General features: G+C 37.6%; 1 protein-coding gene across 1 annotated transcript in view; it reads left to right on the top strand.

Moving 5' to 3' along the window:
• Positions 1-5,136: 5,136 nt before the first annotated feature.
• kcnk6 (potassium channel, subfamily K, member 6) overlaps positions 5,137-18,563 on the top strand; it is a gene marked incomplete in the record, with an annotated part of 13,813 nt that continues 386 nt past the window's right edge. The window contains 3 exon segments of the mRNA XM_024277688.2: positions 5,137-5,529; positions 11,659-12,051; positions 18,148-18,563. Of these exon segments, the coding sequence (XP_024133456.1) occupies positions 5,214-5,529; positions 11,659-12,051; positions 18,148-18,389 (951 nt within the window).

Genomic DNA, 18,563 nt, shown 5'->3' with positions numbered 1-18,563 from the left:
ACAACATTTTATTTTAGAATAGCAAAAAGTTTCAGACTTTAAAAAAACATTTTTGGCCGAACACCAAAATTTATCTCAATTTGTTTTATTTGGGTTTCAAACAATATTGGCTCCAATTTAGCTCCATAGGTTTCCTGTAGTTTTTTGCCTGACTTGCACACACTGAAGGAGGGATTTTGGCCCACTCCTCCTCATAGATCTCCTCTAGATCAGTCATGTTTCTGGGTTGCAGCTGCACCGCCCCCTTGTGGCCTGTTTTACCTTTTACAGCTGGAAATCTCCAGGGATCAGGGGTTCAGAATGTCCTCAGATAAGAAACAGTCCGAGCTGGAGAGGACAGTTGTAGACCTACAAACACAAGGACTCCATTTTTTTAGAGCTTTAGACCTCATTGTTTTAAATTCGCATTACACATTTTTTGATTTTTTATTTAAAATTGTTGTATTTTATTCCTAATTGAATGCAAATTCACGATCAACATGGTGGCTTGAACCTTTTTGGCAGTTCACAGTCTTCATGCAAAAAAAAGCTTCTCACTGTCCTCCTTCATGAGGGTCATTATGAAACAAGCAGAGGTCAAAGGCGGCGCCGGGATCCTCCTCCTTACATTTCACAGAGTAATGCATGCGCTTTCGCTGTATAACCGCTTCAGAAGCTGCCGGAACGGTTTGCCGAAGAAACAAGCTCGTCTTCCAGCCAGCAGCAGCAGCAGCAGCAGCAGCAGGAGCACCCATCAAAGTGCCAAAGAAGTGTCTCGCACTTCCAACTGGACTGAAGCAGCAGCATGCAGGCTTTCGTCGGTTTCCTTTGTCTCTCTGGCAGAACTAACCGGTCTGGTTGTGGAGTAAAACTTGAATCCATCCGTCATTCCTCCGAGTCGATGCACTGCAGCTCACGTTCTCTGACTCAGCCGTTGGTGATGAAATGCCTGTGTCATTTGTACAAATGTCAGACTCCTGTAAAAGATGAATATTTTCTGATCTGTTCACACGGGGACGACAGAGTCGTCGCCCTGGTAACCGATGTAATAAAAGGAAACTGTGTGGTAGTTCCTGCTCCCTCCTGACCTTTAAATTTGGTCAAATCAACGAGAAAATCCTTAAAATAAAGGTTACGGGGAAGGAAAATCAACTTTACACGCATGAACCGCCGAAAATTTTACTCAAATACCCAAAATGGATTTTCTTTCATTTATTTTGGTTCCCAACTCAGTTGAATTTGTCTTTTAGGAGACGTCCAAGCAAGAATTTTCTTTCTGAATCTTGTCAAAAATCTCTAAGCAGATTGGAGATGTTTTGTTCCTTTTAAGAGTTTCTGCTTAAAGAACTAAAAGTAATCCATCATTTTGTTTAGACTATGTTTCATTTCTACAAATATCAATTAAATAAAACTCTTTTTATATATTTATCTTACTCACTTTGTTTCTGAAACATCGATTTTCCACAAAAACAAAGGATCTAAAAAGTGTGCTTAACTAAACGTTAAAAATGATCATATAATATCAACAAAAATTATATTTATTTTAACAACTTAAGTAAAAAAATAAAAATGTCATAACCCAAATGACTTTGAGGTCCCTAAAATCAGAGGTGGGGCGCACTACAGCCGGGAGGCCAAATGCTGCTCATTTAATTATGCAATCTGACCTGCCAAATGGGAATAAATTATATTGATATCCATTACTAATGTTTTATTTTTCCTTTATTTCCAGTGTCTCCCTATAGATGAGGGGTGTCAAATTCAATCACACAAGGGGCCAAAATCCAAAACACACCTTAAGTCACGGGCCGAACAAGATAAGCATTTATTGAACACTCTAAAAAAAAAAATTAAATAATAAATAAATAAAACAGCATCATTGAAGAAATTATTTTAAAAAATTTGGTTATCATCAAAGATTGTCATTTTAAATAATATTTTGGGAAGCAAAGTGGAGTGACATAATTAGATTTATTTAAATAGATTTTTTAATTTATTTTATTAAGTCAGGGTCCTTGTCACAGATGAACCAAGTTACAGATGGTAGAAATGTACAATAAAAAGGTCTATATTCTGTCACATGTCCAAAGTTCAAGATTAAATTACTACTCAAGCAGTGAGTAACAGTATAAACATATTTGATCAAAATGATGGATCTATTTGTCTGCAAGATGCATTGGAATGGAGCAGACCTTTTGTCAAAGCTACAAGCTTATTTCTAACAACGTTTTTTGATGATTCACCAAATATATTCAGAAATGCAATTATAATCTTAATTTTCTTCATTAATGTCAGGAGAAAAATGCAAAAAAAAACATGTTAAAGACACCGTTTGCATGGGGGTGAGTCTTTAAGAAGTGGGAACATCAACGAAAGGAAAAAAAAAAAGTCTGGGAATGTGTCTCCGATTTCTCCCAGAGGAACCAATGAAATTCCTCAGAAAAATGAGAAGTATGAATCCAGTTCTTGTGTGTGTAATGTGGCTCAAAAACAAATCCCTTTCTCAGGTTAAAAATAGCTTCTGACTCATCGCCCAGCTCTTGGTCACAAGCTGGCTTTTTTAGTTTGGAGGCAAACCACCACCACGGCCTGACTATCAGAACGCACACAACACCAGACATTGTGACCGCGTCCGGATCGCATTTCCACGACCCCTCGGACAGCCAGGAGCTTCTGTTTGGTCTCTATCTGCTCGACTCGCCAGCTTCTGCCCCTCCTGAAGAACCTTTCAGGTCCAGAGAGAGTTAAACTCCATATTTGCTGAGTCAGCACGGCGTCATAAAAAAAGCTTTGTGCTTCATGGATAAATAACTAGATGAGCAGACTGACCCGACCTCTTTCACTGAGAGTCAGCTGCCTTTTACATAATAGCATAATAAGACTGATTCCCCCCAAAAAACATAACATCACTGCAGAGAAGTTCTGCTGCCCTCCCAAAAACACTACCAAACAGCAGAGATGAGAGTCTGAAGCAGCTGGAAGCACAAAAGTTAGGAAAATATATTTGATCGAGTCGTTCATTTGGTTAGAACTCTCAATTTACGTTATTTTTGTGATTTTTAGGCCACCTAAATCCAAATTTTTGGACTCAATTTTTCTTTTGGCAAGTGACCTTCACCTTGATAGATGTAGTTTGTTGATAAAAAATCAAAATTCATGGTTAAAAAAACAGCCTCTAATGTCAAAGTAACTTTGGTCACACACACGTTTACATGCAAAAGTGAGAACCAAGAGTAAAAGTTAAAGTAGTTTAAATAACAAGTAATTTGCGAAAAATGTTGAACTCATGTTTGTAATTTATTGAATCAGAATCAGAAAAAAAACTTGCACAAACTTTATTATCTTAAAAAATAAAACTCATTTCATCCCTTTTTTTGGTTTTATGGCAACAATTAAGATAACTAGAAGTGCAGCATTACCTGCGGTGATGCCAGAGTGAAGGATTTTTACTGAATGGGGTTGCTGAAGCTTTTTCTAAAGATCATAAAGAAATTAACTTGAGTTGCTGGATAATGTTCTGAAAATGCTTGAAGTTTTGATGCCAAACATCCATCATTTGCAGAACATGCTTTAAATTGTGAAAAAATTTCTTGAAAAGACGCAAAAATTGTGAAAAATTTAATATATTACGTAAAATGTATAAAATCCAAAAGTAATAATAGGAATGTGCTGAATGTGCTGAAAAATTGGAAATTGGAAGAATTTCGTGAGAAAGATTGTTAGAATTGGAAAAAGATCATTTTAATGTGTGAAAGGTATGAAACCAAAAGTACATGTATGAATGACCTGAACATGCTGAACGTTTTGATACCAAACTTCCATAATTTGCAGAAAGTGCACAAAAATATGAAAAATGTATTGAAAAGTTTCTTGAGAAATTGCAAAAATTGCAAAATAATTGCAAAAATTGCGTAAAATGTCTAAATTCCAAAAATAATAGCAGAAATGTCCTGAACGTTTTAATACCAATAGTGCATGCTTCAACGTGCACGAAAAATTGGAAGAATTTCGTGAGAAAGATTGTTACATTTTTTTTAAAAAGTTTAAATGCGTGAAAGGTAATGAACCAAAAGTGCATGTGTGAATAACCTGAACATGCCGAACGTTTTGATCCCAAACTTGCAGAATTTGCAGAAAGTGAACAAAAATATGAAAAATGTCTTGAAAAGTTTCTTGAAAAACTGCAAAAATTGCAAAAAATTGCTAAAATTACATAAAATGTATAAATTCCAAAAGAAGAAGCAGGAATGGACTGAATGAGCTGAACATTTTGATACCAATATTCCATATGTTTCAAAGTGCACAAAAAATTGGAAAATTTTGCAAAAAAAGAGTAAAAATTGCAAAAAAATTAAATGCGTAAAAGTCATAAAACCAAACGTACAATCATGAATGTCCTGAACATGCTGAATGTTTAGATACCAAACTTGAATAATTTGCTGAAAGTGCAAAAAATGTGAAACATTTCTTGAAAAATCGCGAAAATTGCGAAAGACGTAATATATTATGTAAAATGTATAAATTCCAAAACAGCAGTAATGTCCTGAACATCCTGAACATTTTGATACCAATATTACATATGTTTCAAAGTGCACAAAAAATTTGAATTTTTTTTGTAAAAAAAGTTCGTAAAAATTGCACACACAAAAATTAAATGCGTGAAAGGTATAAGACCAAAAGTACACGTATGAATAACTTTAACATGCTGAATGTTTTGATACCAAACTTGCATAATTTGCAGAAATTCAAAAAATATTTGAAGAAATGCGAGGAAAAAAAATACAGAATTGGTGTAAAATTTCACAAAATGCGTAAAAATTGAAGTAAAATTGTAAGTAAAAGTAGAAGCATGACTGTCCTCAAAATGTTGAATGTTTTAATTGCAGAAAAAGCATCATTTGCAGAAGGTGCACACATATTTGAAGAAAGACGTGAAAAAACACGACAGGAAATTTCAAAAACTGCGTAAAATTTCAAAAATCTGAAAGTAGTTCAAGCATGAATGTCCTGAACAGACAGAATGTTTTGATTCCAGAAATTGCAGACAATTTGGACAAACTTCCTGAAAATTGAGACCATTAAAATGAGGGTGTTCCCTCCTCACAGGGGGAGGAGGAGGAGGAGGAGGAGGATGGGTTCAAGTTCAATTAGGACAGCCCCCGCGCGCGCAGCGTTCCTACACAGAGAGGCGCGCGGAGGCGCAGAGGCGCGGATGTGTGCGCGCAGCGGCCAACATGCAGTCCGTCAGCAGGTCGTGGCTGCTGCTCTCCGGCTTCGTGCTCTTCTACGTCATCTACCTGCTGTTCGGCGCGCTGGTGTTCTCCAGCATCGAGCGGCCGGTGGAGGAGCGGCTGCGCCACGACATGCAGGTCCTGACGCAGGAGTTCCTCAACCGCAGCTGCGTCAACGCCGCGTCCCTCGAGCTCTTTCTGCTCAAGGTGCTGCGGGCCAACAAGTACGGCGTGTCCGTCATCGGGAACTCCTCCGGAGCCACAAACTGGGACCTGACATCCTCTATGTTCTTCGCCAACACCCTGGTCACCACAGTGGGTGAGTTGCGGCGTTTTTACGCACGGCGCAAGCGTCTTTTTAGACGCGTATGCAGCACGCAAACGTCTAAAAAGGCACTAAAAAAGACCTGTCAGTGTTTCACAGCAGACAAAAATCAGCAGCTTTTTGTTTTTTTGCCACGTGTTCAAACTTTTCCAAACAAGTTCCAGCTGTGAACGCTTCAGTTGGAGAGGCTGCGCGCGCAGTTGAGATCTTTTACTTTGAAAATCCCCCAAATTCGGCGTTTAATTGGTTAAAGGAGATCATTAGCTAAGAAAAAAAGCTGGTTATCTGTGATGTGAGGGTGAACCGCCTACACACCTGAGCATTTAACCCCCCCAAACCCCCCACTGCAGGTGATACTGGAGACACAAGATCAAAGAATGAAGAGTAAAAAAAAAAATTGAGGAAAGTTTTTAATGTGGAACCACAAAGGCTGACGGTTGAAAACATTTTCATAGTGGTTTGAGATCTTTGTCACGACAGAATCACTTCTTCTTCTTTAAGCTCTTCCCCCCTTCAGGGTTTGCACGGTAAATTAGGATTTTTATGGTTCTCCTGTGGCCTGTTTGCTTCTCTTCCCTCATGAATCTCCTTCAGTTTTCCTTTGACTACAACCCTGCAGTTCCATGATTGGCACGTGTGTCCAAACCGTATAGGTCTACAACATCATTTTATTTTATTGTTATTAATGTTATCTTGCACTTGTTTCTAACTTGTATAATTTTGCCCAAAAATATGTGAAGTTATTTATATAAAGATTTAAATTGATTTATTCTGGAATAATATTCCTGCCTTTTTATTATTCATAATTATGTTAGAAGTTACAGTTTTAAAGTTTTAAAATTGGCATTCTGCTAGCTCTTTACACTATTTCAGCATTTACTAAGATTTTTTTGAGGCTATTTTGGAGTTTAGCTAATATTTACACGCTAGACGTTTTGGCTAATTAAACTTTTTCAGTTTTTTAAGCTGTTTTGGAGTTTAGCTAAATATTTCAGCTACCAACTGTTTTGGCTAATTTAGGCTTTTTTATTTTATTTAATTTTTTTTTTAGGCGGTTTTGGAAATTAGCTAATATTTCAGCTGCATGATAGCTGTTTTGGCTAATTTAGTTTTTTGTAAAGTTTTTTTAAGGTTATTTGGGGTTTAGCTAATATTTTAAAGCTAGCTGTTTTGGCTAATTTATTTTTATTTTTATTTTTTTTTTTCATTTTTTTGTAGGCTATTTTGGAGTATAGTTGATTTTTTTTCCGCTACATCCTAGCTGTTTTGACAAATCTAAGTTTTTTTTTGTTTCTTTTTTAGGCTAATTTGGCATTTAGCTAATATTTTAGTTGGCTATCAGGTTCAGCATTTGTAACTATAATTTCAGCATCTTCAGCTGTTAAATTCATCTTACATCATTCACACTAGCATTATCGCAGGTAATGCTATATATCCAGTTCATAATTATGTTAAAAAGTTACGGTTTTAAAAATTTTGTTTCAGTGTTCAATAAATGTTTATCCTGTTCGGCCCGTGACCTAAAATGTGTTTTGGATTTTGGCCCCTTGTGCGATTGAGTTTGACACCCCTGTCCTACAGGGATTAATACAAACTGTGTTTACGGATGTGCACAAAACAACACACCAAAATATGCTAAAGATGGATTAAAAAATGAACTAAATTAAGACAAATGAACAAATGTCAGATGATTTCTGCAAAATAAAAGTAACAGGTATAGAAAATACATCCAACTGTGGGGTTCTAAAAGATCATATATCTTTGTTTTAAAAGGGAAAATTTTGTCAGAAAAACTTGAGTCTTTACTTTCTTGGCTCCGTTAGATCAAAGAAACTAAGAATTTTTCACTGAAGTTCTATTTTAAAGTCTCACTCCATCATCATTTGATCTGTTTCCAAAGCAGTCCCAGTGGTCTCTTAATTATGATTGTTGTTTTTATGTAAAATAAAAAAAAACCTGTTACTTCATTAGAAATATGCCTCTGTAAGCCTGCCCTCATTTCCCATCATCCCTTATTTTACACTCTCTCTTGCATGCTAGTGTTTGGAGAAAACCAGATCTATTTGTCTACAAGTGGATGCATCAGAATGGAGCAGAGCTAGGACCATGTGACCCACCAGTTATATTTTCTGTCACAAATAGACTTTTTTTTAAATTTAAATGTGCTTTTTAATTCACAATAATTTAAACGATCAGAAAAGTGCTACAATAACACATTAAAAATGTTTCATTGATTCCATCAACCATGAAGCCTTCGCTCAACCTTCAATGGCCCTGTGGAAGAGCGTCCACCCTGAGACTGGAAGGTCGTGAGTTCAAATCCAGGCAGAGTCATACCAAAGATGGGATAAAGTGCCCCCCTGCTCGGCGTTAAGTGGTTGGAATGAGGGTTTAACCACCAAATGCTCTGTTTTAATCACTTCAATTTACAAAACCCGTGTGTCGCTTTTGATCAACTCTAGCAACTCTTCTATAAAGAAACTATAAAAAACAACACAACTTATACATGGAAAAATATGCTAACCAGTTGTTAGCATGGAGGACAAATGTTGTTTATGATTCTCGTTTTAAGTTTGACATATGTTTAAGTTATGAGCTTCTACATTAAGTTTGTAAAGTTTCCTCTTTTAGCTGCATTTTTTTTAACCTGGTTAATGTTTGACTTTAGATTAACTAGAAACTTAATTTTTTGTCACAGTTTATTATAGTATAAGAATGACACCTGTGACCTCGTTTTTTTCTTCTTTTTTTGGGTAATACGGCTTCATTTTTGCTCAGTTTAGCGCATTTCCTGCTCGTGTGGAACTGAAACAGCGTCTGGTTCTCTGCTTTCAGTGACGGGAAGGAAAAGGTGGTTTTATGTATTTTATACGCAATTCTATCTTCACATATAAATTACATTTTTAAATAATTGTTTTTTAGTTTATATAAAAGTTTGTGTCATTTATAAAAAATTAAAACTATAATTATTAGAAGTAGAAGTTTAATTTAATTTCCCCATAGATGTATAAAGACGCCTCCTGGTGCAGAAACATCTCAGAGTAGCTCTCCTCCACGCTTGGACACAAACCGCTGCTCTGTCGCTCGTTTCTGATGACACGGGAACACCAGCAGAAATGCAAATTCATGCAGCAGCAGAACAAAGACGTCCGTTGTGTTTGAGCTCTTTGTTCTGCTGCCGGTTCCCCGCATGAAACTTCCTCAAATGCTTCTATACATTTAACATTTGATCGTTGATGGAACGGACAAAACAAGAGGACGTTTTTAGCTGGAAGTTGAACTAAAAAGAAGCAAAAATAAAAACAAACCCATGGAAAAAGTATTTCCCTCCATTGTTTCTGTGTTGGCATATTCGTCTTTACAGTTAAAGATCATTGAATAAAACTGTACAAATGCAGATTTAGAGGATCGTTTAGTTTATTGGTGAAAACAGTTTTTTAAACTGTGTGTCGATGTAGAAAAGTAACTGCCCCCCAAACCATAAAGCTCAAGTTTTCCTCCAGTCTGTGGTTCCTTTGCAGATTCAAGTTCATTTTTCATGTTTAGAGGACTGTCGCTCGAGCAAAAGTATTTACATGATTTCCAATATCTTGCATTTTTCTGAGTGTCATGGTCCCTGGGTGAAGTCATATGTCCCAGGAATGGGTGGACCAGAGACCAAGTCTCCAGTATCATTTTTTAGGAATGATCTGTTTTCTTAAATTCCAAATTTTCTGTCATTTTCAAGCATGTTTTTAGGATCTTACTTATATTTTACATTTTTTTAAATAAACCACAGTTTAAAATAAAAGAAAGCTGCTCTAATTTATCACGTGTTGTCATATTTTGATCTATTTTTTATGACGAATACCTTTTATTGGGTATATTATATCAGGTGAAAATTACCCAGCAAAAGTGATGGTGCAACTTTTTATAGTCAAAGTGTTCTAAGGTTAAGATCATGAAGAAACGTCAAATCATCGTTGAGTCCGTTTGATCCACTCAGAAGTGGAAACAAAATTCTACACTTCGTAGAAGAGCCTAAATGTGTGACTTCATCAAGTTATGAGAAAGCAGCCCCTCACTATCATGCTACCCCCACCGTGCTTGACTTTCTAGTTAGTTTGTTTTTTTACTCTAAGCTGTTGGATTGAGTCGAGATGTTTGGGGACACACAGATTCCAGAAAGTCTTCTTCTTCCCATCATTGATGATCCAGACGGTTTAAATCTTCTTGTTCTTGTTGCTCAGCTGCTTCGTTCTCCCAGAATTCTCAATTTTGGTCCAAAAATCTACTTCTGACTGTTGAAGCCTGGAGAACCCAAAACTAATTTTCTTTTGGGTTTTTAAGGTTTTTTTGTTTGTTCATTTTGGGTCACAGCAATTAACAGGACCTAAATAAATACAGAATAATAAATAAAAAATTCTAAAGAAATAACTTCTGGGGTTAAAAACGTGAGGCCTCTGCTTCTTTCCATGCTTTTGTTCCTTCATTGGTTCTGGGTTTGTTGGGTTTTTGGAGTCACTTTAGGTCCATCTTGGGACAGTTCTCTTCATTCTCGTCATGTGTAGATTCTCTCCAAGCTACATTCTTACAAACTCTTGATTTAAATCTAGATAAAGGATGTTTTTGCTGCTTCATTGACGTATTTAGTTCAGTGAGTCTGACAGTAATCTGGTCTGGATGTGGGAAATCAAACAAAATTGTTTAATTTTTTCTTCTGCACAATAGGTCAGAGAACTTCGGAAAGATCTTCTTCTGAAGATCATCATTTAAAACCTACCGTTTTTTTTAATGGCTGATTTTTGTATACTTGTTTTCTGGGCGTTTGGTTTCCTTCTCCTGAAGTTCTTCCGGAAGGATGTTGAGGAATTCCCAGGCCAGCTGATGGGAACTGTGAGGATCTCCAGCATGTCTGGAGTCTTCCCTGTTGCCTCCAGCTGGTTAGAAACACCCATCAGGTGTTCGGGCAGCAACAAACCAGTTCTATATTTCTACTGATCCCAGAAGGCCGAGCTTTTCACTTTATCACTAAAGGAAACTATCTAAAAATCTGAACCAGTGAAGTTAAAGTTTCTCCTCCAATCTGTTTGTAACCATTACTGGAAGGATCCGTTTCGTCTTCGGACTCCTCGCTCTCCTCAGCTGTTCGACTTGGAGGAGTTTGATCCCCGTATCTCAAAACACTCCAGAAAATCTGGAAGTCATGAAGCTCTGAATCACTTTTTAACTGAAATGAGAACCAAACCCAATCCCTCGAGTCATTTGGCCGCTCAGAGGAATTCTGTATGTAGAAGGAACGACCAGGAAAGGTTTTGGAAAGCTTTAGTACTAGGAAAGTTTAAGTGAAAAACATAAAAAAATGTACTAATTTCTCTAAAATGTTATGTCAAAAATCTACAATAAAACAAAAATGTATTAAATCTGATTGTAAATTTAAATGTTACCGACCTCTCTATGCCTTAAGAATCATCAGTTATCTGTGGAAACCTGTAGAAAAAACATTTTTCTTCCTGTTATTTTACTGATCCATAGACATGAAGAACTCCACCAGCGTGTCAGGCTGACATTTTCATGTTTGGATAAACTCAGTATTTGGTTAAAGGATTAAACAAAGCTCCGTGATCCACCCTGAGCCGGACCGCCGGTCGTCGAGTGGATAAACGAGTCTTTTTACAGCTTATTCTTCCTCAGTTTGATCTAATGAGACATGCTTCTGAAAATAAAAAAAACTCCAGAAGTAATAAATCGTTAGAGACATGGCTCTGGAAGAAAATAAAAGAAGGGACGTTAAACTCTTTCAGTCCTTTCATCAGATTCTGACAAACGTCTCAAATGGGTAGAAAAACAAACACAATAACTCGGTCTGCTGGCGCAGGTCATCATAGCATTCAAACTCGTCAGCTTTTACTTGTGACGTGAGTGAAAGATGCTTGGAAGTTCACACCACTGAGTTAGAATGGAGTCTTGGTTCTAATTTAAAGCCGTCAGTGATCCATGTCGAGTTCCTCTGGTCCAGAAGTCGCCTGAAGCCCCTTTTGAATCCACATGTTGGTCCCTAGTTTATTTCTATAGTAGAGTAATAAAGTTGTATAATAATAATACATGTTGCAGTAATTTGCTGCTCCTCTGCTTCGTCTCCAGGTTATGGTCACACTTCTCCTCTGTCTGACGCTGGTAAAGCCTTCTCCATCTTCTACGCCTTGCTGGGAGTTCCCTTCACCATGCTGGTGCTGACCGCCTGCGTGCAGAGGCTCATGTACCCGCTGGTCATCGCCCCGGTTGGCGCTCTGCAGAGCTCGGGTTTGAACCCTCGCCCGGCGACTACCATCCACTTCGTGGTGCTGCTGGTTCTGGTGCTTCTGGGCTTCTTTTTGGCGCCGGCGGCCGTGTTTAGTACGCTGGAAGCCTCGTGGACGTTCTTGGACGGCATCTACTTCTGCTTCATCTCGCTGTGCACCATCGGACTGGGGGATTTTGTACCGGCGACGCAGCCGGGCCTCAAGCACAGGGGGCTGTACCAAATCTCTGTGATGGGTGAGTCACATTTCCACGTCCTTTTTAACCATTAAAATAGAATGTTTGAAACACATTTCTTGCTTATTTCCTTTTTGAGCAAAACTTTTGGAAAAAAAAAACATAGAAACACAAAATAAATGTGAGGGAACTTGTTCTGAATTGTCTGCGATGTCTCTGACTTTGACGACTCATCGTGATCAATAATGTCAAATAAAAAAGTCTAAACAATTTTAAAACTGACATGAGTCATTATATATCTTTTTACTAAAATGTTGTTTGAACAAAGAAAACTGGAACCCAAGTACAAAGCTTTCGTTTCCTGCTTGATCTATTTTTTGTTTGACTTTTTTTCCTGCTATAATTAAACTTTGAGTGTTTGTAAGGTATCAGAAAATATATTAAAATAAGTTGGTGGTTCTCACTTCATATCATAAAGATGTTTAGTAGGCAGGAAATAGCTGTTGTGGTGTTCGCTAACATATTATCGCCGATGCTAGCTACATTTCTGCAGTGTTGCTGTCTGATTATGATAACACAAGTCTTTTTAAATATAATAACATATTTGTTGAATGTTTCTTATGCTTTCTAAATCAGACACATTCATGTTTATAGAAAAAAATGCAAACCAGACTGTTAGCTTGTTAGCTTAGCATTAGCTTAACTTTCAGGGTAAGAAAACTACGGAGAGAAAACTCATCTGATTTGTATGTGCGTAATTCTTGATTTGTAACTCGTACGATGTGTCAAAGTGCACGAAATGTATCGTATGAGTTACAAATCAAGAATTGGTTTAGGTTCTTGTTGTTTTTGTTTTCATTTGTCTGCTTTTGTTGCTTTTTCCCAGCCAGTTGACATTATTGTTAGATAGATTTAGCTAACAAAGCTTGATTGATTTAGTTAAACGTGCAGAGACAATAAGTCTTCTTTCTGTCCCATTTCATTTTCACCAAGGACAAGAGTATCATGAATGTCTTTGTGTCCTATGAAAATGAAATAAATGTATTTCAATACGTTAAATACAGTTCTGACAGTTATTTAAGTGCAGAATTGATTTGCTACAAATTTAATTTTAAAGGAAGATCTTTTCTTTTTTGTGCCTAATCCTTCAAGGTTGTTGTTGTAAGTCACTGAAAGCCCACAGTGGAAGAAAAACTGTTTTTATACTTAAAAATGACAAAATATTAGAAATAACCTGAGAAACTCAAATATTTTCACTTTAAAATAACACAAATCTAATAAAAAATGTATTTATTGATTTATTTAAATTAGGACAATGTATATTAATCAATGTCTTAGCAAGGCTACAACATAAATATGCCAGAATTAGCTCACATCTTATTTACATCCGTCGTCCTAAGGTGTGTTTTTTCTCGTGACGGGGAGATGTAGACAAGAAAACTGGCCAAAAAAAGCAAGGTAGGCCGGAATTTGTTATCTTGTGATAACGACATCTGCATTTTTCTTTCCCCTTGTGATAGTTTGATGGTAGATGTCATTATCACTAGAAACGTGCAAAAATAAAACAAATAAAATGTTTTTAGCTTTTCCAACCTTTACATAAAAAATTGAGAGCAACCTTTTCAGACTAAACAGCCTTTAAAATGATTCGTCACTGTGAGCTAATTGAAAAACTGTTGTCTGGTCGTTCCAGGAAACGATGACGCTGCTATCAGTTCATGTTTACCGAAGTAAAGTCTCTGCAAACAGAGTTAAGAACCGGCTTACAGCTGTCTGCAGCAGAGGACTTACAGAAAAGCTAAATGAGATGTTCTATGTATTCAGTCCTGAACATTTATTTATCTGCTCTGAGGAATTTCCATCAGGAACTGGTCATGAAATGGCCTTCAGGAGGGAAAACCCCAAAGGACGGCGTGCAGCTGCTTGATGCAGTAGAGTGTGTCTCACCGCTCACTGATTTTTCTTCTTTTTAACTGCTGATATGATCTTTAACACAAGCTTTTGAATTGAGTGATTTGTGCTTCAGGGCCACCGTAGATTCAATCTTCATTTGGTCTGTTTCTGCTCAGCTTCAAAAGTTTCTCTTCTGCATAAACTGCTGTTTAAAGGAAATGATGACAGCGGTGTGACTTCATGTTATGAAGCTGCAGGTCCAGCTGGCAGTGAAAGTTGGTTTTGTGCATTTCCCTTTTTTGAAATACAGTTTGAATGGAAACAACATTAAAAGAGAGGATGTACATTAGCTGTTCAGTTCTCAGGAAGGGAACCAGACATTTAGTTTTTTTCTTATCTCTGATGTGAGAAGTTGCACCTCGCTGCTTCTCTTTTTCTCAGCAGCCTCTGAAGGCCCAGAGGTCAGTCTCTCTTAAATGAAAACTGCTCTTTGACAGCCGTCTGGAAGCTGAAGTTCACTCGTTTCCTAGCAGGATTTAGCAGAAGTTTAAGGTTTTCAGAGCTGCAGCTGCTGCGTTTTACACTTTACAGTTTAGTTGGGAGACGAGTCGCTGCAGAAACTTGACTTTCTGTGTGCCAAGAAGAGAATAAACAAGTGCTGATCACATGACCCGTCACATGAGGGACCAGCTGATTGTTTACAGAGAGTAAACATGGCTGATAACGATGCAAGAAAATGAACACAAATAAACCTGATGCTACAAATTCCTGCAGATCTGAACCCTTCACTGCAAAGAGGAGAAATGCAGAAATGAGAGATGATGGATTTTAGAGTCTAGAATTGATTTTTTCTTGTTTTTACTGGTTGTTCTTGACTTTGGTCGGAAAATCTGTTTTCTTTTTTACCTTAAGACGCAATTGTGTTGTGAAATTGGACAAATTATAAAAGAGTAAACAAAACATAGAATCTAAAACACTTGATTCAGTCAACCAAAAATGTTACTGCTGGAGGTGAGAATGGAGGTAACTTTGATGTAAATCCCAAACACAGATGAGGAGACACGACTTCAAATTTTTTTGTATGTTTTTCAGTGACAGAATGAAAGTGCCTGATTTTAATAAAACTTTCTCATATGGAAAAATGCTTAAAATTCAGATGTGAAGTTACATTATAAAAATAAAATGCATAAATCTTTACTGTTTAGTGTTAAATTTTGGATTTCTATAAAGCAAGAAGAGGGCGGGGCGTCTTAGCTGTTTTAATCTGTTACTTTGAGAATTTTTTTTTTTAATTTTTCAATTTAAAATTTGTATAATTCAGTGTTTAATTGTCACTGAATGCACCATCAGGAAGTTTCTTTTTCAAAACCATAAACAGACTGTATGTGCCATAAACCCGTCATTTTTGACATCACCTCCAAGATTCTGAGCAGTAACATTTTTATGTAGAATCTAACGAGTCGAAAGGAGATGACTTTAGTGCCTCTAGTGGTCTTCTGAGGAACTGCAACATTTGGTACTTCCTGGTTTGCATCATTTTTAGATGCACTATTTCTTACATTTGAAAGATCAAATACAAAATTATAACATCATAAATGTACAATACAGGAACGTAACAGAATTCTAAATAATTTATTCTTTGATGGTTTAGAAATTCTTAACTGTTGAGCTGTAAATAGAGAATAACCGAAAAAATCAAAAATTAATGGATGAAGAAAAAAATTAAAGAAATGTAGGTGCACAAATATTAACGGGCGTGATTTCTATAACTTTTTTTAATCTGCAGTTCCTGAAATGACCACTGGTGGTTTCAGAAATGACTTTTTGAATCCTGTGTAAAAATTCAAATTTAAACCAAAAACATTTCTATGTAGTTTAGTGTCAAACTAGTTTGTTTATTACTGCATTTTCATTTTTTAAAACTGTACAATGGGAGTAATATTTTTTTATCTCATTAAATTAGAGTTAAAGTTCCGACATTATTAAACTGTGCCCTTTCCATTTATTACATCCAGTTGTTTATTTTTGAGGCCTTGGTGCTTTGGTGGCGTAAACTCGAGGCGATGTGCTCAACTCACTTTAGAATAAATCTTTGGTGTTCAGAATCAGTCTGTAATCTAAAGATGCATTCACAATGACCACGATTTAAGTCATTGAAACAGACACGATGTGAAGTCCTGCAACAAAGGAATGATGGGAAATGAGGGCTGGCTTACTCCATGCTAACATTCCCGCCCACAACTCTTAAGTTTAATTTCTAATGAACTCCTATGTAGGTACAATATCCTAGAAATGACAGTTTTTAATTATTATTTTGTCTGAAAACACAATAATCAGACTTAAGAGAGCACTGTGAACGCTTTGAAAATGGATCCAAAGAGGATCAGACTTTAATGTGAGCAGGAAGTGTTTCTCTGAATGTTGCTCTGAAATACAGGTGCTCACTTTTTCCACCTCAAACTGTAGATGTTTGATCTCCTCGGTGCATTTCTGCACTCCTGCAGCGTTTCATCCGGATGTGCGTCTCTGTTGTGAGCGTTTCATCAGGAGGATGTGGGCGGTGCGTTCTTTCACTGCCGTCACATTCACAAGTAGGTGATGTGCTGGAAATCATCTTTTTAGGGCCCAACCATCAGAGCTGAATTAAACTGTGGCGTTTGTGGACACAGATTTTTAGGTGCAGCAGCTGACACCTGGTGAAGGTGGTTTCTACTGTCTATCACTGTCACAGGAGGAAACCGTGTCGCCGCTTGTTTCTCAGCTGTAATCAGATCTGGCTGGAATGACCTTTTAGTGTGAAAGGAGCCTTGTTTGTGGGATTTCACAGGTTCGCTGGTAAAGAAGCTCCTAAAGTGTCTTTTCACAGGATCCACCCGCTCCTCAGAATCCTGTTTCAGATTAACCTGAATTCATGAAGCTAATCTAATATTTATCTGTAAAATAGACCCCGCCCCCTCCTCGTCTTCCCACTGTCTGCATTAATGCAATAACATCTAATGAGGCTAAAAAAGGCTCTGAGGACGGATGACGGCGGCTGACGGTTTGACACATTGACTGAACCTGGTTCCATCTGGACGGTCGTGCACGTTTCAAAGCTTCAGCTTTTCTCCAAATATGTCAGAACAACAAACAGTTTTGAGTTTGAACAGTCAAAGTCCTCGGAGCTCAGCTGCTGGTTTTCATGACTCAGCTGTTTCAGGTGAATCCTGAAGCTGCTGTTTGACTTACTGACCGCTTTTGGTTTACAGCTGCTCTATATCAGGTCATGCACAAACTGGATGTAAAGCACAAATTTTAACCATCATTAGCTTTTAACTAACTAAAAACTAGATAAATGGCATTACCTGCAATAAAGCTAGTGTAAATACTGAAGGCAGAATATGGCCATAGAAGATGCTAGTGCTGATAGCTAAAAACACTGAAGCTGATAGCTGAAACTGTTAAAGGTAATAGCCAGCTGAAATATTAGTTAAATGACAAATTATCCTAAAAAGCTGAAAAAAAAATTAGCCAAAACAGCTAGCATGCAGCTAAAATATTAGGTAAAACCACAAAATAGCCTAAAAACTGAAAAAATCCTAAATTAGCCAAAATAGCTGGCATGGAGCATAAATAATAGCTAAACTCCAAAATAGCCTAAAAAAACCTTAATAAATGCCAAAATCCTCTAAAAATTTAGCTTAACGCCATTATAACTTTCAACTTTACTACACTCTGACTCCATATTATATAAAGTAATGATTAATAGACTATTAATTACGACTATTAATAATCATCGACTATTTTAGTTGTCGATCAGTCGGCTAATCGAGGCAGCCCTATCCTCCATGTTTGTTTTTAGCAGCGCTTCCTCTTCCATTCAGTAGCAAATACTATCCCACACGTACAGTGTCCTCTAGTTGTTTTTAGTGGGAGAAAACCAAATTTAAAAACCTATTTGTTAAAAAAAAAGTCACATTAGTCCCTTAAGTATAATTCCCACCAATGACCAAACTACACAAAGAGTATTCTCTGAAAAATACAGTACTGGTATTTTATTTTCCTCAAGAAGTATCTCCTAATGTAAGGTTCAGAATTGGTTAAGACAGAGGTGCGTCTGACAAACTCCGCCCTCATATTCTGACTGGTTGGATCCACCTGATCCAGGTAATCAGCTGTTAGTGAAGTGAGGATGTCTGGAAACATAGTCGGGGCTTTTGTGACCCTGATGTTCGTTCGTTTGACCCTTCTACCTTTTAACAGTGGACCCTGTGTTCTCTGCAGTCTACCTCTTCCTGGGTCTGATGATGATGTACCTCCTGCTGAGCTTCTTCCACAAGATGGCCGACCTGCACGGCCTCACCACCTTGCTGCAGCTGCCGCGCTGCGACGACTCCGACCTGGAGGACGACAGGGAGCCCATTGTGGCGGACCAACCCAAAGGCCCTCCGCTAAAAGACAAAGCCGCCAGCAAACCTCTGGACCCGTCCTCCCAGGCGACGTACAACAGCATCTCCAAGGGCTGAGCGGCGAGCACGGGAGAACAGAGGGACGCTCTTCCACCGCAGGTCCACGCTCAGATCTGGATCAGCTGAGAGGATCGTTGGGATCAGATAGTTTTGAAACGTCCCGAAAGGGAAAAGCTTTAATAGAAGTTTGAGGTTCAGTTTGAGTTTCTGCCCTGTTTTTTTTTTTTTTTT

Source organism: Oryzias melastigma, linkage group LG13, assembly GCF_002922805.2.
Source record: "Oryzias melastigma strain HK-1 linkage group LG13, ASM292280v2, whole genome shotgun sequence".
NCBI lineage: Eukaryota > Metazoa > Chordata > Actinopteri > Beloniformes > Adrianichthyidae > Oryzias > Oryzias melastigma.
This window is presented reverse-complemented; position numbering and strand designations above follow the sequence as displayed.